Genomic DNA, 22,497 nt, shown 5'->3' with positions numbered 1-22,497 from the left:
GGGAGGGGGGGGGGGGATCTGGAAATGGCAGTGAGATCCAGTAGTCTGACTTACGACACGGATGATTGAAATGTGCCAAATATACATACACAATGTTCGGTATAAAGAAAAGACATGTCATTGTCTTGGTACATGTACAAACACACAAACACACATATACGCGGCAGCTTAAGTGCTCTTCACTTTTGAAGAGTGTCATCAGAGAAGGTCATAAAACGGTCCTGATTCCTTCAAAACACACATCTAGACTACTGACCTCGTCCCAGATCTGGGATCTGTTTCAACAGTACTGAAATACGTCCAGATGTAGATTTTCAGTGCAGCTCGTGGTTGAATTCCAAGTGTTACGTTGAACAGTAAGACAGTCTTAGCACACATGGCAGTTTCCTGCTCCTTCCTGTCTTTGGTCCGTTTGAATTGTAAGGCAACCGCACCGATTCTTTACTCGGTGACTGATGTAATCACATATTTGGCTAAATTGTTTTGAAGGCCTTTTGGTTAGCATTTATGGTAATATGCGGCATCAGCTGGAAGCTAACCTCAGCTCATTCACTAAAAAGATGTCACAAATATATCAAACGACATTTTTTGTTGACAGTAACAAGGCTATTGAAGAGTCCAAGGTAGAGTTCTTAGTCATCTTTAGAGTCTACAGGGGAAAAAGACCTCAAGCTTCCCTCCAACAAGATCATCTTTTGGATGGAATTTTTTCTGCCTGTTAGCAGGATGATGCGGAAGCAATGAGGCTGAATTTTCCCCAACTTGAAAGGAAGAACACATTCAGCTTTGGTACCCTGGTGTTCAGTCCGCCATCTTTTATTTATCTCCAGAGAGTTGCTGCCACCAAAACCATGTTTGCACACCAAGTCTCTTTAGCACATTGGAGCAGCTCATGCTAAATACAAAGGATCGATACAATGCAGCTAAAAGCGAGTGTAGCTGTTCACAATTTGGCTTCTCAGTGACCTCGAGGATTACCGTTTTGAGGTCACTGAGTTTTACATCACTCTGACTAGTCATTAGGCAAATAATACATAGCAACATTTTGCAGTGCAATTTCACGAAGACGAGCAGATGAACCGGGTCTGGTTGGGGTGTATTTTCCAAACTGTTGCTTTGAAAGAATCACTGCTGTTCTCTTTAATTTTATGACCTCCTCTGGTTAATGAAGTTAGGTGCGGAAAAGTTTGCAGATAACCTCTAGAGTATGTCTTGACTATGATAGACTATTATAGTACTGCATGCCAACAAATAACACAAAAGATAATGATTCACAAAAAATAAATTTGCTATTCAAGCAATATATTCTACAATAGAAAGCTGGAAGAAAAAAGGCTGCAGGGCAGCGTGTTTTCTCCGAAGGAAAACCTTCCTGTTACATGCCACCTGACTCCTGCCGTCCTCATAGCTTCATAAAAGGCAGGAGTGTCAGAGTAAAGAAAAGAGGTCATGTTTGCAGTGCAGAGGTTAAAGTGGGAGGTTTTTTTATTAATAACCCTTCATGGCAATAGACGCCCCTCCAGAACCGTCATGACGTCGGACTTGATGGATCATCAGGAGGGAGACCAGGAGACCCAGCAGCTGAACAGACAAACAGGAAGACAGGCAAGCATGAACTTTATCCAAATTATAATCAATCCCCTCCTCCACCGTGAATTTACCCGCAGGAGACCCAAAGCTGTTTTTATGATTTACATCGGTTGATCGTCTGCATATCGATGTCCCAAAAACTGAGAGAATTCTTGCTGTCTGATTTAACAGCCGTCTTTGCTACAGCTGCAATTTGGAATCTGTTCAAATGATCAGAATATGACTTCTACTGTGTATAATTTCGACCTGTCCAGGGTGAACCCCGCCTCTTGCCCGAAAGCCGCTAAGATAGGCTCCACCCCCCGCGACCCTTAACAGAACTAAACACATTAATAAGTATTTTTTAAGCTTCATATGGTTAAACTGACCCTGAGGTTGCTGAAAATACCACACATCATGAACATTAACACCACGACAAACGAGAACAGAGCCGGCAAACTTACCGCAGTGACTGCGAAACCAAAGAACATGCCCATCGCGATCTGGAAGATGAGGTCGAACCACGCAAAGATGAATTCACCACAGGTCTGCGGGGAGGTGACAGGGACATGGTTCACATGGGTCAGTGAGCTGGACCGTTGTTCTGTTACTGGTTTGGTTTGTTACCTGTTTGAAGATTTGATCTGGGCCTGTGGTTCCCTGCAAGAAAATATGGTCAAATGGTTAATAAATATCAAATATAAGAAATTAAAGTATACTGAATACTGGGAATCCAGACACACATACACACACAAAATATAAAAAAGTACATTTAGAAAGTAGTTGTTGATATGGCGCAGAGCAGAAGTGAGGGAAATAAAGGGTTGTTGAAGCTAAAGGAAAGTCTTTTTCCTGAAATCTAATTTGGCTTTTTTCTTAAACAAATGTTTGGGACATTGACACCAACCTGAGGTCTGGCTTTACATCCAGATCCTAAGACATCCCCGAATGTTCCGAATGATCCGAAGCCTCCATTTCCAGAACACTCGCAGCTTTCAGGGATGTTGGTGCCCCAGTCTTCAGCATTCGCAATTCCACAGCACTGAACCTGAAACAAGATGGAGCGTTAAAACAGCTGGAAAGGAGGAGCAGGAGCCTGCGTTACTGCAGCATGTTGTCCAACACATCCAGATACCTTTCAGTTAGCTGGCTTGACCAAAACCTGGCAACTCAGTGGTTAGCAACCCAGGTTTCCCCCAATAAAGTTAATTCATCCTAGCACCAGGAGTTAACAGGTTAGTTTGTCTGACATCTTCAATCAAGATGATTGTGGATTAACGAGCATACAGCTGGGTAAAGACAGCTGGATTATACCGGACGATGACCTTGAGACGTTGTTGGAGAGTTTAGCTGTTGTTAGCTAACCCTAAATATACATGGCTGGCTCTGTCTGCATTCTGGTGTAACAAAGAAGTGATGGAAGGGGGTAATAATAATTGGTCTGACAGTCATTGCCACCTAGCCCTGAGTGTGCCCTCAGAGCTGCCGTAGAACAGTTTTGTTCACTTTTGACTTGGAGAGGAGCAAAAAGTCCCTCATGTCCCCTTTGTTATTGTCTCTTTACATCTGATGTGTCTGTTCTGCTGGTCAGTGCTCGCGTATGTCTGTCAATCAGGTGGCTGTTTTTATTAGCTTAGCTGCCTCAGTATAGCCAGCAGGCTAATTTCTGTCAGGCTTGTCACACCTAAGCTCTGGGCCTGTGATGCAGAGACGGAGTGCACTCAAGAGATCCTTACCCCCTGCTGCATCCCCTCCACCAGGGCTCGGAACCCATCGTCTGCCAGTAAAGGCTTGGCCAGTTCAGAGGAGGAGCTGGTGAAGTTCTCTTTGACCTACGAGGACCAAGACAGCAGCGTCAAGATGGACAGAGAGAAAAACAACATGGAATGAAGCAAGGAAACCTAGAGGAGGCCAGTCACACTTAATATATTAGTTGAGCTCCATCCACATCTGGTTTAAGCCCCGCCCACTCTATTTACAGAATCGTATGCATACACATAAGTTCTAGTTAACCAACTTCTAAGCAAATTGATGTCCCTGTTTTTGTGTGTAGGACATGAGCCGTTCATATATCAGGAACGTTACTGATACGTATAGAAACTCAAGACAGACAGAAGAAAAATTAGAACGTTTTGGAAACTTTGCGAGAGTAATAACATCACTTTAATAAAGATATACAGATTATCAGCATCAAGATAAATAGATTTAAAAAGTGAAATTACCTTGTTCCTGGTGACAACAATAATGATGCCAAAGATCAACATGATGATCATCCCGACTCCCATGAAACCGGCAAACTGGGCGAGAAACAACAGGCCAGGTCATTGTTTTTACTCACCCGTTTGCCTGCCCATTCAGGTGTTGGTCCACAACCGTGAAACGCCCCCCTCCCATCATCCAGTACTATGACTGATAAACCAGTACAAGAGTATTCCATTTACATTCCTGTTTACATGCCACAGAGCAACGTTCCATTGATGACTTGTCAGAATGTTGCTGTCAATGTAAACAATGCTGTTTTTACTCCAACAAAAACTACTTGGTAAAGGTGAGGGAACCGTCTTAACTTGCCACTGGACATCTGTCATCCCTCTCCACAGCCACCAGAGGGCGCCTGAGCGTACGGTGAAAAGCGTGTCTGTAACTAGCAAGGATGCAGTTCTAGTCTGCCAATAAAAATAGGCCAATGGAACAAAAATGATATGAGCCATGCTAGCTTTATTAGCGTTTCTTAGCGTTAGCCACATTACGATGATATTCTTTGCAGTAACAGCTGCTGTGTCGTACTCCATTAAATGGCTAAACGCTACAGGTCGTTGTTATGGTTGTATAGCATTAGCATTATAAGATAAGTATGTGGGAGTAGGCTATTGGAATATTTTTAATCTCATATTTTATCATTCATGTACTTATTTATGTCTTCAGCGCTGGTGAGAGCCGAGATGTTAATTTTTTCGTGTTGTCGATTTTACGTCCCTTTTTTTTTTTTTTAAACAAGATTTCTCTGGAGCGCCTGGAGGGAATTTCTCTACAAATGTCCGCTGGGACCCTGGATGGAGGGAAACTATTTTGGAGGTCAAAGGTCACCGTGACAGGCTCGCATCATGGTGACAAATTAGACATCGACAAGGACGACAACTCTGGTGCTGTGCAGGTTGACAACGTGCGTTAATGGGCTGCTAACGTGACCTAAGAACGTCACATGTTAGCAGACGTGTACGTACCACTTTCAGGACGATCTCTTTCTCGGAGCATCCAGCATAGATTCCCAGGCAGGAGATGCTGAGGACCCCGATGGCAAAAACCCAACCCCAGCCGACCCCGGGACCCCCGACTGCTGTCATCTGCAGCCACACAACAGACACACAAACTCTGATTCATTGGGAACATTACGTGACATTTCTCACTGTTAGCAAAGTCCAGAGGAAACAAAGATGTGTGACTTCACCAGCGGAGAGATCATACATCCTGTTGCCATCGTAATAGAAGCAATTTAAAGTTTTCAAAGATATCCAGTCCACTTTTAATAGATGGCTGGACAACTTTCCTGGGTGCTGCTCTTCTCCAGTGCTACATCAGTAAAATTTAACTTTGGAGCACGAAAGGCAAAATCCATAATCCTGTGCTGCGTGAAATCAGTTCCTTCTAAACCCTCTGAACCCCAAGTAGTTTCTGGGCTTTTCTGGCACATTTCTACTCACTGAGGGCTCGTTTTTCACTGCAGTATAAAGACTCTCACCTCCATGGAAACAGAACAATCATGACTACGAGCAGAAAGAACCTGAAACTGTGCAGAGGAGCTCAGTCAACATGCCACGAGCCGGTGAGGAGGCGCTACAGCCCATCTCCTCTGCCTGTTCATCTTTACAGAACTGCAGTTTTACTGGGTACTTTATAGTGGTGCAGGAAGAGCCAGCCACATCTAAGTAGCTTGAAGCTAATTGAGACAGACAGCTAACTACAGCTAAACTGTCGCTTTCCTCTAAACTCTCCAGGTCATCAGTAGCAGGAACAGTATCAGTAACAGTAATAGTATCAGTAATAGTATCAGTAACAGTAAAAGTATCAGTAACAGTATCAGTAACAGTAATAGTAACGGTATCAGTAGCAGTAATAGTAACAGTAATAGTAACGTATCAGTTATAGTAACAGTGACGTATCAGTAACAGTAATAGTAACATATCAGTTACAGTATCAGTAACAGTAACAGTATCAGTTACAGTAACAGTAATAGTAACGGTATCAGTTACAGTAATAGTAATAGTAACGGTATCAGTTACAGTAATAGTAACAGTATCAGTTACAGTAATAGTAACAGTATCAGTATCAGTTACAGTAATAGTAACAGTATCAGTATCAGTTACAGTAATAGTAACAGTATCAGTTACAGTATCAGTAATAGTAACAGTAATAGTAACGTATCAGTTACAGTATCAGTAACAGTAATAATAATGTATCAGTTACAGTATCAGTAAAAATAATAGTAACGTATCAGTTATAGTAACAGTGACGTATCAGTAACAGTAATAGTAACGTATCAGTTACAGTATCAGTAACAGTATCAGTTACAGTAACAGTAATAGTAACGGTATCAGTTACAGTAATAGTAATAGTAACGGTATCAGTTACAGTAATAGTAACAGTATCAGTTACAGTATCAGTAATAGTAACAGTAATAGTAACGTATCAGTTACAGTATCAGTAACAGTAATAATAATGTATCAGTTACAGTATCAGTAAAAATAATAGTAACATATCAGTTACAGTATCAGTAATAGTAACAGTAAGAGTAACGTATCAGTTACAGTATCAGTAACAGTAATAATAACAGTATCAGTTACAGTATCAGTAACAGTAACAGTAATAGTAACGGTATCAGTTACAGTAACAGTATCAGTAATAGTAACGTAATAGTAACGGTATCAGTAACAGTAATAATAACGGTATCAGTTACAGTATCAGTAACAGTAACAATAACGGTATCAGTTACAGTAACAGTATCAGTAATAGTAACAGTAATAGTAACGTATCAGTAACAGTATCAGTAATAGTAACAGTAATAGTAACGTATCAGTAACAGTATCAGTAATAGTAACAGTAATAATAACGTTATCAGTTACAGTATCAGTACTGTAATGGAATCCACCAAGCCTTCGATCAGAGAGTTTGTAGCCGTTTGATGTCAGCATTGCTTGAACTTCAATGTATATCTTTACTGAAGTGATAAACATGTGACTGTGTATATTCATGACATCATAGCTGTGGTCTAGCTCCGCCTGTGCTGTTTCCATAGAGACGCAGGTCAGAAAAATGTTTCAGGGGGTTGCAAAGGTAAACGACCACCAATCATTGGGTTCTGATCCGTTTATTCTAACCTGAACTTTAACTTTGACAGAACCTGAGATAAATTAAGCTGGACAGCATTCTAACAAGGTTCTCTGCCTACGGAGTCCTGGAGATGCCTGAGGGAGACAAATGCTGTGGTCATGCAAACGACATCTTTTATATCAAGGCCTCGAAATAATTCAGTTACAGGGAAACGTTCTGTCTGGGGGCCAGAAATAATTCAGTCGAGAGAACAAAATACACGCACCACAAAACATCTCAGAAAGAATTCATGTGGTGCAGCGTTCCCTCATTCCAGAACAGTTCTGCAGTGAGAACCCTGGTGTGAGAACGTTGGTCGCACACTGCTAATTCAGACCAGACGAAGGTTTTCACAAAGACAGGAAAACAAATCCTGGTTGGCACGGCGACTCGTCCACGCCTCCCGAAACGTTCAGTGGCTTTTATTTGTTTATGAGTAAATTCTGATGTGACGGGGAGGCAGAACGGTTCCGTGTGTAACCAGACTGCAGCTCCGCTCTGCAGCCACTCACATGGAAAGAACGCTTGATTTCTGTTCCCCTCCAACTGCAACTGGATCCTGCTAAATTGTTCACATCTGACTCTGATTTCATTGTGTAACTGGCAGAGGCTCATTACAGTAACCGCCGCTGCGCTCTGCCAGCACGCTTCCTGTCAGCGCGGCTCTGGCTTGGCCGTCTGACAGCTGCATGTTCCTTGCTAGCAGCAGAAGCAAAGGCACCACGATGCTCCGCAGCCCTGATGCTAGGCTAAACAGCCTTTAATCAGCACTGTTCCTGGGAACCCAGGTAGAACACGTTTTAATACAGGAGCTCTGATCTGACAACGTTAATGAATAATTCAGTTTAAATATAATCTTGTTTTTTTCATTCTGCTCATAAACTTTTGTAAAAAAGAACAAACAAACAAACAAAAACAGGCAGCGATAGTGAGTGAAGCCAAGCCAATAATTTATAACAGTCATAATGACAAGAATTAATATACATAATAACTATGATGAACAACGAGGAGGATCATGAAAATGTAAAGAAAATATCAGAATGAAGTTTTTTGACGTTACATTTTTTTTGTTTTTCCTTTATTCATCCTTTTTTTCCTTTGTAATTTTTTTTGCTAATTTGCTGCTTTTAAAAACGGAAAACACCAGAGACAAAAATCAGAGCTCAGAAGCTTTTACAATCAGCAACGTTGTCGAGATTTATGGGAAAACTATGAAAAAAAATCATAGTTGACTCATTTTGAAGTTATGAAGGTCTTCAGCAATGTCAGATTTCTTTTTCTGAAACAGTTGAACAGTGACGGGAAAAGTTGAAAGTAGAACTTAAACTATTCTAATAAATGGAAGTTAAATTATTGCCCATGTAGACTGAGAGGTGACGTTCATTCTCTTTTGCAGAACTTTGTCTTCCCTGCGTGCACTTCCTTGGACACACACACACACACATCCTTGTGCTGATGTCTTTGTGAGGACTTTCACTGACGTAATACATTCCCTAGCCCCTCCCCCTAACCGTCTCAACTGACTCCCTGACCCCTGACCTTGACCCTGAACCTAACCAGAACCTGATTCTAACCTTGACCCTAAAACCAAGTCTTGACCTTCAAACGGCTAAAATGTCCTCACTTTGTGGGTTAAATATGTATTCTACTCCTCAATATGTACCAAGTACAAGAACACACACACACACACACACATGCACACACATGCACACACACGCACACACACAAACACCCAGACACACACACAGAAACACACACAAACACCCAGACACACACACACACACACACACACACACAGCTGAAACCCAAAGTGAAAGTATTTAGTTATTTCATAGTATTTACTTGTGAAACGATTAAAAAACACACATAGTACGAGTCAACACTGTGAACATGTTGTTGTTATTGTTGCTGTTGTTGTTGTCATTGTTGTTGTTTCTGTTGTTGTTGTTTACCTGGCTGCTGTAGGCGCTGGACTTCACCGCTCCGAAGATCAGCAGACATCCAACAATCTAAAAATGAATCATCGTTGATTAGTGCTCCTACAAAATAAAAGCCCACTGTACAGAGGCTGTGATGAGTCACAAGAATAATTCCTAGATAGACAGATAGATAATAGACAGACAGACAGACAGACAGACAGACAGACAGACAGATAGATAGATGGATAGATAGATAGATAGATGGATGGATAGAACTACAAGATAGGATAAAAATAAGGTAATAAAAATAAAACTTAGCCAAATTTAATAACTTTTTTTTCTGTTTTCCAACTTTGAGGCTAAAAAAGAAAAAAATCCCGATCCTTCAGATTCCTCATTCATGGACAAACGAGGTTACTGAACGACATTTGTTTGCTCCAGTTTTCATGGAGGGCTCGGTCCGGCCTGGCAGGACCCAAAACCTCCAGAAACTGAAGAAGCGGAGGTTGGACACGCGCCGCAGCGTTTCCTCCTTCCCTCGCCCGCCACTGGCAGCAGAGGGGCCTGCATTCTACCTGCCGGCCACTAGAGGGAGACAGAGATCCTGACACCGACTTCTGACGCCTGTTTTCTGCTCAAAAACCAGAAAATCCAGACACACGAGCGTCTCAACTTGGGCTCGACGGCGGGCGTGAACACGCAGTTCTTCTCCTTCACTTTCATTTCATCACATTTGATCAAAGCCGGACCCGCTGGCCCACAGAGCCCAGCAGCAGCAGGGCCGCGGGACAACATGGAGGACGTGGGTGTGTCCGCGGAGCCCCCGATCGCCTCGAAGCAGAGCCAAGAGTTTCTGATAAGAAAACAGGCCCACCTCATCACGACCCCCCCCCCCCCCCCCCCACGCTGGAACACTCGCGCTTTTACCAGTTGGGCTATGTTGAAGTTAATGAAGCTAATGTTAAAGTTCATGTAATGCAGATCCTACATGCTGCACTCGCCCCGCCCCCCTCCTTGAGTTCATCAGGAGTGGAAAAAACAACCGCGACCAACTTGGGGGGGGGGGGGGGGGGCTGATCTACGCTGAAGAGATTTTTTTTGTTTTTTGTTTTTTTTCTGTCCGTTACTGGAAATGTTGACTCACCGCTGGAGCCGAGACCACATCTGGACTTGATCATTCATTAAAGCACTAATTGACAAATGAGAAATCAGGTTCGTGCTTTGATTCACCGAAGAAAACCAAAGTTGTTCACTTTGGTTTTTGAAACAGAAAAATATTTGAAAATCGTTCACTTTTACTTCATTGACGTGTACAACAGGTTCTTTTTGAAACTCCAATCAATTTTCAGTTTTCAGAAAATTACATCATGTCATTACTTTTATTGGATTAATACTTGAAACAATTCTTTTTCTTTTTTTCTATCTTTTAAACCAAAAAAAGCATTTCTAACCTTTCGCAATAAAGTAAAAAATCAATGGAAAAAATTGAAAGAGTTTTTAAAGAAACGAACGTGCACAAAGTTCGTGTACTCACTGCAAACAGCACGTTGAAGAAGATAAAGAGGCATTTGAGGCATCCGTTAATTTTCCCCATGTTGAGCGGCGGGCGGCGGCTGAGCGGAGCGGAGGTCTCTCACCGTGTGTGTGACGTGCAGCAGCGTGGGGCTGGAATGAACCGCTGGCGGAGTCAACGTGAGTTAAGGTGAACGCAGAAGTGGAACACACAGATCTGATCTGCAGCCAGAGCCCGCGGCCCGTCACGTGGCTCCCACCTGACGCGCCGCTCCGGTCTCTTCGGCTTTCGGGAGGTTTTGGTGGAGTTTGTCGTTCGTTCTAAGTTTTGTCCCACGACAAACTTTGAGGATGAAAATCTGCTCAAACAAGTTTCTACTGATTGTACTTTTACATGATGTGACTTTTGAAAAGACGTAGAACTTCTTTTTAAATTTCCCAGCCTGGTATATTCAGCTCTGAGCTAACGGATGCTAAATGGACCACACTCTGAATTCACCGTTAGTGGATCACGGATCAACTGGATCAGGGAGACCTGGATTACAGTGAGACGACCTGGAGAGTTGGTGAAGGTGAGTGCTGCTAGCCAACAGTCTCCAGTTGGAAACCCAGTTCTTTAAGACTCCACCATCCACCGGTCCGGTGTTTACTGGTGGATCTGATGTAGAACTGAACCTCCACCATCCACCGGTCCGGTGTTTACTGGTGGATCTGATGTAGACCTGAACCTCCACCATCCACCGGTCCGGTGTTTACTGGTGGATCTGATGTAGACCTGAACCTCCACCATCCACCGGTCTGGTGTTTACTGGTGGATCTGATGTAGAACTGAACCTCCACCATCCACCAGTCTGGTGTTTACTGGTGGATCTGATGTAGAACTGAACCTCCACCATCCACCAGTCTGGTGTTTACTGGTGGATCTGATGTAGAACTGAACCTCCACCATCCACCGGTCCGGTGTTTACTGGTGGATCTGATGTAGAACTGAACCTCCACCATCCATCGGTCTGTTGTTTACTGGTGGATCTGATGTAGACCTGAACCTCCACCATCCACCGGTCCGGTGTTTACTGGTGGATCTGATGTAGACCTGAACCTCCACCATCCACCGGTCTGGTGTTTACTGGTGGATCTGATGTAGAACTGAACCTCCAACATCCACCAGTCTGGTGTTTACTGGTGGATCTGATGTAGAACTGAACCTCCACCATCCACCAGTCTGGTGTTTACTGGTGGATCTGATGTAGAACTGAACCTCCACCATCCACCGGTCCGGTGTTTACTGGTGGATCTGATGTAGACCTGAACCTCCACCATCCACCGGTCTGGTGTTTACTGGTGGATCTGATGTAGAACTGAACCTCCACCATCCACCGGTCCGGTGTTTACTGGTGGATCTGATGTAGACCTGAACCTCCACCATCCACCGGTCCGGTGTTTACTGGTGGATCTGATGTAGAACTGAACCTCCACCATCCACCGGTCCGGTGTTTACTGGTGGATCTTATGTAGAACTGAACCTCCACCATGCACCAGTCTGGTTCTTGCCCTGCTTCCTGACCAACTCCAGCTCTCCTGGTTTTGTAGAGATTCTGAAGCTGTTATGAGGCCTTCAGGTTGACTGGAGAGTCTCCTTTTCTTTAATAAACCACAGTTCCTTTGAGTCACTGCGTCATGTTGGTTATTTCCTCCTAAAGCCTCCTTCAGGGGCGGCTCACTGGTCCCTGGCACCTCGGCCCTGGTCCTTGGTCCCTGGCCCCTCGGCCCTGGTCCCTGGCCCCTCGGCCCTGGTCCCTGGCCCCTCGGCCCTGGTCCCTGGCTCCTGGCCCTGATCCCTGGCCCCTCGGCCCTGGTCCTGGGCCCCTCGGCCCTGGACCCAGTCCTGATCAGTATACTGACCTGATTAAGCAGAGTTCATTTCTGGAGTGTCAAACTTGGAAACGCCTCAGGTTGTGTTTATCTGGATGAAAGCTGGCGCCTTCACTTCTGTGTCTCCAGCGTCGCCTCACGCCCCCGAGCGGCGGCCACACTCAGTTTAACAGCATCGCCAAATTTAGATCCCAGCTGACTTTGGGTCTTGACCAGCGCCAGATCCTCAGCGCGCCATCAGCTGAACCAACCCAACAACTCAGTGTCTTACAAGACGACAAAAATCAGATGGAATCACTGGGACATGAAGACGGGAGGTTCGCAAGAGGACGAGAGCGCCGGCCGCTGCCATGACAGAGGATGACCTCAGAATTATTGTGACTTCCTTTCCTGCAGGACAACAGCGAGAGGCACAGAAGCAACCTGGCAGACAACGCAGGAGTTCTCAACCACTCAGCCGTACTGTGAGTACGCCGTTGGTACTGTGAGTACGCCGTTGGTACTGTGAGTACGCCGTTGGTACTGTGAGTACGCCGTTGGTACTGAGAACGCCTTTGGTACTGTGAGTACGCCGTTGGTACTGAGAACGCCGTTGGTACTGTGAGTACGCCGTTGGTACTGAGAACGCCTTTGGTACTGTGAGTACGCCGTTGGTACTGTGAGTACGCCGTTGGTACTGTGAGTACGCCGTTGGTACTGAGAACGCCTTTGGTACTGTGAGTACGCCGTTGGTACTGAGAACGCCGTTGGTACTGAGAACGTTGTTGGTACTGAGAACGTTGTTGGTACTGAGAACGTTGTTGGTACTGAGAACGCCGTTGGTACTGAGAACGCCGTTGGTACTGAGAACGTTGTTGGTACTGAGAACGCCGTTGGTACTTATTAGCAGTCATGCAGCCTTGTGGCTGCGTTGCGTTTCTTATTTTCGCTCCTCACCACCGATCCCGACCTCCGCAGCAGGAACACACTGGGAAACAAAACCACAGGAAGAAAGAGAATTAGAGGTTTATTTTTCATAACTTCAACAATACTACTACTACTACTACTAATGATAATAATACAAAAGTACTGCACTGAATTCCTGTTGTTGCCGCTGTGTGTTCCTTTCTAAGTGCTCTGGATCTATGAAGCCTGTACCATGACTGTAATGGAGGAGACCACCCCCTTTTGTGTGTGTAAGTGTGTGTGTATGTGTGAGTGTGTGTGTGTGTGTGTGTGTGTGTGTGTGTGTGTGTGTTTCACATAATGGCTCCATCCTTCCTGTTCAGAAAAGAAAAACATGGACGTCAAAAAAAAGACATGCAGCTTGTCCGACAAAATGGCTGTCGGGACTGAAACCCATCAGACAAATGAGATATCCTGCAAACACTTGAATGCAACACCGGTGTCAGAGATAGAAAATGAGAAGGAGGAGGGAGAACGGCGCCGAGGGCGGCTGAGCAGAAGCAGATGTTGGTGAGGAGGAAGGAGCCAAACCTGCACAATCAACTGGATCCACAGGTCAGAAACCTGGAGTTTCTTTCCGTTTGCAGGCGTCATGGCGGAGAGTTCACCATCACACCAGTGCTCCCAGCACACGCTGGGTTGGGGTTGCTTTTCAACACATGGAAGCTGAGCAGGCTTCTGCACACACACCCGCACACATCTGTTGGTATGAATATCAGTAGGCGACGCTCAGATGTCTGCTTTTTTTAAATCAACCCTTGAATGCAGCCTTTTTTTTTTTTTTAAGTGATGGCATGGACTGGGTTGCAGACCAGTAAGGTCCTCTATCACCATAGCAACCAGGCAGTGCTGGTCCCAGTGCGTCTGTCCCTCCTGGGAGTGGTGGTCTCTCACGGGTCTTTGCTGATACAGCACTGGACTGGAGTTGGCGGTGGGGCGGGGCTCCTTTACAATGGCCATGTTTTTATTGGTCAAGGTCACATTGTCCATCAAGTGCCCCCCAAGGACCTACTGCTACTGACCTTCACTATGTCCTTAGTGTTTATGGTGGGGGGGTGGGGCACAGAGGGGGGGGGGCACAGAGAGGGTCTTCCTAAGGTCTCAGACTGCTCCCCCCCCCCCTCCCATGACACCAGAAACAAACAGTTTAAGTGGTGGTTTAGCTCAGTGCTAAATGTGGCTTGCATCGTTCCAGGTCTCTGGGGAGAGTCCTCGCCAACCGGGAGCGTCCCATCCCTGCACAGGAGGCCCCGGACTTCCTGATGTGAAGACCCCCCCCCATCACAGCTGCTTGGTGTGTGTCTCAGCGGCACAGCAACTCAACAGGAGCACGTCTCCTCTGGCGTCCAGCAGTCGTTCATTATGACCACGTATTGAGTTAAGACAGACCGCCATCTCTTCTCCAGCAGGGCCATGTCTTTAACTGCCAAGCCTGAAGCATCTATCCCGTTGTCATGGCAACCTGCAGCTTCAGTGAAGCTCAACTCTGATTTATGACGGTGCTTAAACACCCCAGCAGAACTGGGCAGACTTGACCACGTACGAGTGTCATAGGGCGCCAGGCGGCCGGAGCCTCCCCTCTGCCGGGTGTGAAAGAGAGGAAGCCTCAGGAATGCGCACATCTCGTTGTTAAAGCGTTTACAAGGGGAAACTGTGTTGTGGTCTCACTGCTGCACGGCAGAGCAAGTCAAACCAGGATGGGGGGCTGGGCTACACACACACACACGCAGTCCAACCTGAGTTTTTAATCCCCCCCCCCTTGCATTGCAATTTGATGTTTGAATCATTCTTGCCCCCCCCCCCCCGTTTAATTATCAAACAACTCCCTCCCTCGATCTTGCAGTTCCCTCAGTTGTTTCGAGGTCTCAACATGTAACTGGTCCCCACAGTTTGCTGTTGCGCTGTGCCGTTTCCATGGAGATGCGGGACTTTAAACCACCGGTGTAAGAATGAATTCACCGTTAGCAAACATGAGACAGAACCCGGGAGTTGACGGGTTTAAACCCTGGAAGCATCTTTATCCAATTTGTCTGCAAAGTCAAGAATGAGCGGCAGCATCCTCTCTGAGGCTAAAGAGGAGAGCACGCCAGCAGCACGGCGTTAGCACGCCGCTCTGCTGCCCATATCAAGTGAACCATGTTCCCTCCCAGATCTTTGAGTGGGATCCTGACAGAAGTGGAGTCTGGGGGCTTTGTTAGCGGTGGGAATGTGATCTGAGTCGACTACAAAGCTGCGAGATTGAGCTCAGCAGCTGTTCTGTACATGACGGGATGCAGATGAAGCAGAGCAGCCTGTCAAGGTTTGACCTCCACTGTCATGGCGTCTGAATACATTACTCAGTTGTGTAACTATGCATTTTTTTGTTCTCGCGTGCCAGTGAAAGTCTCTGGTGACCTGCTGGCAGTGGCAGCGGGACACTGTGTTCCTTTATACATCTAATAAAGGGAGATTTGTCTGGTTTTCTCAGGCAAATTTGCTAACCAGAGTTGTGTCTTTGTGTCGTAACTGAAGTGAAAAAAATGACAAAAACGAACTCACAACAGTGCTGGGGAATGAGGTCTCCCGCCGTGTCGCTTCTGTCCGCAAACGTCTGTTTATGAGGTCATAATCTGGTACAATCCACATCCTCCTCATCTTCTTCTCACTCTGGTTTGAGCTAAAAACAAAGCAGCTGCAGGAGAAACTTCTGGGTCTGTGCTACCATGGACACGTGCGACCAGGCCAAACAGTCACGTGACTCGTCCACAATCGTTTGTTTTGGTCCGATCACAGTGTTTATGGGTTAGTGACCATCAGTCAGGGATACAAAGACCTGGATTACCTTGGAGAGTTTGGAAACTGATGTTTTTGGACAGTTTAGCTGCTGTTAGCATTCAGTCTCCATTAGCTTCTGGCTAATCAAATGTGTGACACGCAGAGGGACACGGACCCAAGAGCAACACACCAGAGGCTGGTTAAGGAAAGCTCGAAAAAATAAACCAAAGGAAAAATCAGCATCAACGTTACCAGGAGGCAGAAACGTGCCGGAGAGTCTCGAAGCAGAGGAACCGACGAGGGCTCTCCAACTGGCGTGCTGTATGTAGCATATTTATTGTATTTTATCTTTAATCTTATTTTTATTCTCTTATTTATTCCCACTGTCATGTCCCTTTTTTTTCTATTGTTTTTTAATGTCATGCTGCTCAGTTGTACCGTACTTTAATTGCCCCTCGAGGATAAATAAAGTAATCTGAACCTGAATCTGAACCTGAATCTGAACCTGAATCTGAACCTGAATCTGAACCTGAATCTGAATCTGAGCAGGTGGGAGCGGTAGACGCTGATTGTGGTGAAGATTGGCTGATTGGCTGGGAGAGGGTGACGGATGATGCATTCAAGGGTAAACAGAGAAACCAGTGACAGCAAACCGTGACAACGTGGCTGGATCTTCCTGCATTCTGGAGTCACTATGAAGTGAAGTAGAAGGGGAAAAGACCTTTTAAAGTAAAATGCTGGGGGCGAAGTAATAACAGCGTGAGTGCGTGTCCTCTCCTGCAACGTCTTCTGTCTCAGGGTGGATAAGAAGGGTTTGGGAACGCGTTCGGCTGATCTGGTGACAGACAGAAGGAGGCGTCTGACCTCGGCCTCGGCTGGAGGACCGGAGCGCTGATAAAGAGGCCGCAGAGCAGATTTTCCATTGTTAGAACTATAAATAGAACCAGAAGTGCGGCCGCAGCCTACAGCCACTTGCTATACAGCTGCATACAATCATCCGAACATTCTTATCATAGTTCAGATGTAAATAGACGCTCCGATGAAACACCAAATATCAGCAAGTGTCAGAGCGGGAACGGTTCCACCCAGGAAGTCTTTCCATTTCCCCTCAGCACTCTAAATATTAATACTGTCGTATTCTCCTACCTTTAACATCATGAAGTCTTTATTTCGTGCTACTCTCATCACGGAGCTGCCAGCTCGTTTTCAGGACCAGCAGGCCGTTGTTAGAGGAAGTCCCAACATAAGCAACGTGGTTTCAGGAACACGTAGCATATGGAATAATCTGTATACCCTGACCCAGCCGTCAACAGAACCCAGAGGAGAACAAAAGACGGATGGGCCGGTCGACAGTGGTAGAAGGGAAGGGTGCTTTTGTTGTCCTCCACCTGCTTTCAGGAACATGAACCACAATTAGCTCACCAGCTAGCCTGCTCCTGGAGACCAGAACTGCCTCAGTGCTGATTCTCATTCCTGCTGCTTCACATTCGGCTGCGAACTGTCCCAGCAGGAGCTGGAGGTCGTGGTTTGATGGAGCTAAGAGGACCACATCATCCACAAAAAGCAGAGACGACATCCTCCTGCCACCAAACTCAACCCCCTCCACCACCTGGAACTGTCACCTTATCGTGGTGAAGGAGTTTGTGTGCCCTAATGACCCTAGGAGCTATGCTGTTGGGGGATTTTGCCCCTGGTTGGGTCACCCAAGGCAGACTGGTCCTAGGAGAAGGGCCAGACAAAGAAGGGTTCAACAGACCCTTCATGGATACAAGAACTAGGAGTCAGTGTACCCAGCCCGGAGGGGTACTGGGGCCCCGCCCTGGAGCCAGGCTGGGGAAGTGGCCGTTGGTGAGCGCCTAGTGGTCGGGCCTTAGCCCATGGGGTCCAGCCGGGCCCCAGCTTGAAAAAGTTACATGGACTTGTCCCCCATGGACCCACCACTTGCAAGAGGAACCGGATGGGTCTGGTGCAGTGTGGTTTGGGCAGCAGACCAGGGCGGGGGCCTTGGCTGTCTGATCCCCAGACATGGAAGCTGGCTTTTGGGACATGGGAATCCTTTTGGGAAGGAGCCAGAGCTGGTGGAAGAGGTAGAGTGTTACCGGCTAGATAGAGTCGGCTTCACCTCAACACATAGCTGCGGGTCCAGAACCCAAGTCCTTGAGAGGGGTTGACTGTTGTCAGTGTTTATGCTCCGAACAGCAGTTCAGAATACCCACCCTTTCTGGAGTCCCTGGGAAGGGTGCTGGATGGTCGCCCCGACTGGGGACTCCATTGTCCTACTGGGGGACTTCAACGCTCACCTGGACATTTCCTTTGTGATGGAAACAAAAAGGAGGTAAAGAAAAAAGGGAAGGACAAGAACAAAAGGAGGGGAGAGAAAAAGGGGGCTCAGTTATTATATAAGGTATATTTAGTTATTATATGTAGTTAATAGAGGAGCAGTGGTCCTCACGGTGGCCCCCATCAAGAAGGTTGTGGGTGGAGCCCCGGCTGCAGCACGGGGTCTTTCTGGGTGAGTCTCCATGTTCTCCCTGTTCCTGCTGGGTTCTCTCTGGTACTCCAGCTTCCTCCACAGTCCAAAGACATCAAGAGGGACCAGGTTAATCCAGACTCTAAATTGACCGTAGGCGTGGCTGGGAGAGCCAATGGTTGTCTGTCTCTATGTGTTGGCCCTGCCATGGACTGGTGACCTGTCCAGGGGGAAGGCTGCTGGGATAGGCTCCACCCCCACCACCCTGAACAGGAGATGGAGGGATGGAGGGATGGAGGGATGGATGGAGGGATGGATGATGGATGAAGGGATGGATGGATGGATGAATGATGGATGGATGGATGGATGATGGATGGATGGATGAATGATGGATGGATGAATGATGGATGGATGGATGGCTGATGGATGGATGGATGGATGGAGGATGGATGGATGGATGGATGGATGATGGATGGATGGATGGCTGATGGATGGATGGATGAATGGAGGATGGATGGATGATGGATGGATGGATGGATGGCTGATGGATGGATGGATGGATGATGGATGGATGGATGAATGATGGATGGATGGATGATGGATGGATGGATGGCTGATGGATGGATGGATGATGGAGGGATGGATGGATGGATGATGGATGGATGGATGATGGATGGATGGATGGATGATGGATGGATGGATGATGGATGGATGATGGATGGATGGATGGATGATGGATGGATGGATGATGGATGAATGATGGATGGATGGATGGCTGATGGATGGATGGATGATGGATGGATGGATGATGGATGGATGGATGGATGATGGATGGATGGATGAATGATGGATGGATGGATGATGGATGGAGGGATGATGGATGGATGATGGATGGATGGATGAATGGATGATGGATGGATGGATGGATGATGGATGGAGGGATGATGGATGGATGGATGATGGATGAATGGATGATGGATGGAGGGATGATGGATTGATGGATGATGGATGGATGATGGATGGATGGATGGATGATGGATGAATGGATGACGGATGGAGGGATGATGGATGGATGGATGAATGGATGATGGATAGATGATGGATGGATGGATGATGGATGGATGATGGATGGATGGATGACGGATGGAGGGATGATGGATGGATGGATGAATGGATGATGAATGGATGATGGATGGATGGATGATGGATGGAGGGATGATGGATGGATGGATGATGGATGAATGGATGATGGATGGAGGGATGATGGATGGATGGATGATGGATGGAGGGATGATGGATGGATGGATGATGGATGGAGGGATGGTGGATGGATGGATGATGGATGAATGGATGACGGATGGAGGGATGATGGATGGATGGATGAATGGATGATGGATAGATGATGGATGGATGGATGATGGATGGATGATGGATGGATGGATGATGGATGGATGATGGATGAATGGATGATGGATGATGGATGGATGATGGATGGAGGGATGATGGATGAATGGATGATGGATGGATGATGGATGGAGGGATGATGGATGAATGGATGATGGAGTGATGATGGATGAATGGATGATGGATGGATTATGTTATTATTATTGTATATTTTATGCTACACTACATTACTATCATATTACTAACATCATAACTATAATTACCACTACAACAATGTGATTGTTATTACCACACACACACACACACACACACACACACACACACACCGTCTCCACTGTATGTTATGTATGTTATCAAGTGCTTATATAACCAGGAGGCTTGTTCGCGGCGGTTTGGAGTTTTGATGGCGGTGGGACGTGATGGAAGCGCTGAGCTCCCAGTGGACCCCGATTACACTCAACACACTCTCGCCATTGTTTCTTCCCGTAGCTTGAAACCACACAGCTGTGCTGGGTAGGGCTTGAAGAAGGAGACCAAATAATGAGGTGCGACCTTTGACCCTTCGCTACCAAAACCTCTTCAGCTCATTCCACAAATCTACAAATCTACAGTTAGCAGACGCTTTTGTCCAACACAAGCAAGAACTTAGACCAGAGTGAGGACCTGAGCAGGCACGACCAAGTGCTTCAGGTTGGATTGGCCGCAGGTGCTGCCACCTAGTGGCAGGAGAGGTGCCAGTTCTGTTTTTTGTTATATAATTTAACCACAACCCATAATTCAACATCAGCAGTGGCTTCAACATTCAACACATTCTGGAGTCCCAGTGGACATCTGTGGCAAAGATGCTCCTGAAAAATGTAGGACAGATGTGAGGTGACAGTGACCTTGACCTTTGACCTTTACCCATGAAACGTGTTCAGCTCATCCTTGAGTCCCAGTGGGTGTTTGTACCTTAATTGGAGAAATTCTTTCCTCGGGTTTGTGGGTTCTTGTGAGGTCCGAGTGAATGTGGACGCATCAAACTGGTGCCCATCACATCATTTCCTCCCAGCACCAGCTCTGCTTCTACACCAGGTGAACAGGTGTGTGTGTGTGTGTGTGTGTGTGTGTGTATGTGAGTGAGAGAGAGAGAGAGAGAGAATCTCCAATATTTCCTCATCATCACTGTCGTCATCGTGGCTGCGTGGAGGAGCTGCGAGGATTGTTGCTCTAAGAGTGTTCCGTGTGTGCGATTCTTCTCCTAAAGGTTTGAAATGGGAATTTTGAGGAGTCGTTCGTTTCGGGGAGTCGTTTGAATGTCTGGGTCAACAGAACAGACTTGAACATTCTTGAACTTCAGGTTCTGTTGCGGACCTCTAACGCCCCCAAGTCCTTTCAAAGAACTCTAACTGGGGACTTTTCTGGAAAGACTTTCGAGAACGCTGAGAACATTCTTGGAAGATGCTGTTGGAGTCAGACGAGGAACCAGGTGTCTCATGTTCCATGTCAACGGGCCGCTTCGGTGGTTATTTTTAGCGGCACATGTGGGATTGAAGATTTGATTATGTCATGACTCAGAGGAGGAAGTCGATTTACGATTCAGATTCACCTCACGCGCTCACCTTGAGCTCTCCTTGGCTCCGTCCTTGACGTCCATTAGAGAACACTTCCTACCGCCGGTGACAGAGGAGAACCCAGAACATTGTTCTGGTCTCCAGCCCCTCCAGTCATGAGGCTGGACCATGTTTGGTGCAGGCTGTGTCGTGTCATCTCTGACCTGCTGATGACCGATAGCAGCAATCACATTAGCTGCCCCTTCGCCTTCTGTAATTTGATCATCAAGAAGGCCTCTCAGATTAGCCAGAGAGACGCAGGCGACGAACCGGAGTGAGCAGCGCCAGAACGAGGAACACTGGGGAACCTGCCTTTCACATGAACAAAGCCTGAGTTTCACCGTCGCTGGGCATTGAGGGAAAACACAAAACATTACAGCATCCTGCAGCCGCCTTCCTCACCCCCCCTCGCCCCCCGCCACCCCAATCCCTCACGTCTTGGCCCCTCCCACCCGAGAGCTTTTAACTAAATGAAGCATCCGACCTCCGAGCCGTAACTCTGAAGAGACGTCGATTAAAAGTGACGCCGGCGCTGCAGCGCCGTCTTTCATCTACTTTATGATCTCTGTCAGAGTACGGCTGGTACCAGCTCCTACTCTCCTCCCTCCCTCCCTCCCTCCCTCCTTCCCTCCTCCCTGCCTCCCTCCTTCCCTCCTCCCTCCCTCCTTCCCTCCTCCCTGCCTCCCTCCTTCCCTCCTCCCTCTCTCGTTCCTCCCTCCTCCTCCCTTTTCTCATTCCTCCCTCCCTCCCTCCTCCCTCTCTCCTTCCTTCCCTCCTCCCTGCCTCCCTCCTTCCCTCCCTCCTTCCCTCCTCCCTCTCTCGTTCCTCCCTCCTCCTCCCTTTTCTCATTCCTCCCTCCCTCCCTCCTCCCTCTCTCCTTCCTTCCCTCCTCCCTTCCTCCCCCTCCCTTCTTCCTTCTCTCCTCCCTCCCCCTGTCAGATGCTGCATAAAACAACTCATACCAGCTTCTACTTGCCTTCCTTCCCTCATCCACCAATGGATGTGTTGGGGTGTTGTATGGGGGGGTCGGGGGGGGGGGCTGGAACCCTCCCTGCTGGAATCATATCAGCCCATTAAGCAGCACTAAAACCTG

General features: G+C 46.9%; 1 protein-coding gene and 1 long non-coding RNA gene across 3 annotated transcripts; one reads left to right on the top strand and one right to left on the bottom strand.

Moving 5' to 3' along the window:
- On the bottom strand, window positions 1-10,543 carry LOC147262603 (tetraspanin-8-like). The gene is made up of 9 exons (XM_086201623.1): window positions 10,390-10,543; window positions 8,889-8,945; window positions 4,794-4,913; window positions 3,792-3,866; window positions 3,306-3,401; window positions 2,477-2,617; window positions 2,197-2,229; window positions 2,034-2,117; window positions 1-1,581 (listed from the first exon to the last, which is right to left on the bottom strand). The coding sequence occupies exons 1-9, from the start codon at window positions 10,447-10,449 to the stop codon at window positions 1,489-1,491; spliced, it is 759 nt and encodes a 252-aa protein (XP_086057749.1). The 5' UTR covers window positions 10,450-10,543; the 3' UTR covers window positions 1-1,488.
- Window positions 10,544-10,766: 223 nt separating this feature from the next.
- LOC147262602 (uncharacterized) lies at window positions 10,767-15,699 on the top strand. 2 transcript variants are annotated; one of them, XR_015112425.1, is made up of 4 exons: window positions 10,767-10,939; window positions 12,636-12,703; window positions 13,352-13,739; window positions 14,380-15,699. It is a non-coding gene; the product is annotated as an uncharacterized LOC147262602 (long non-coding RNA). The 2 variants fall into 2 exon arrangements; XR_015112424.1 differs by having other exon boundaries at window positions 12,636-13,739.
- Window positions 15,700-22,497: the final 6,798 nt, after the last annotated feature.

The sequence above is a fragment of the Aulostomus chinensis genome, chromosome 4 (genome assembly GCF_037954235.1).
Source record: "Aulostomus chinensis isolate RoL2024-O1b breed Wild chromosome 4, RoL_Achi_v1.0, whole genome shotgun sequence".
Taxonomy (NCBI): Eukaryota; Metazoa; Chordata; class Actinopteri; order Syngnathiformes; family Aulostomidae; genus Aulostomus; species Aulostomus chinensis.
The sequence above is the reverse complement of the archived record's forward strand: the minus strand, read 5'-3'. Positions and strand labels throughout refer to the sequence as shown.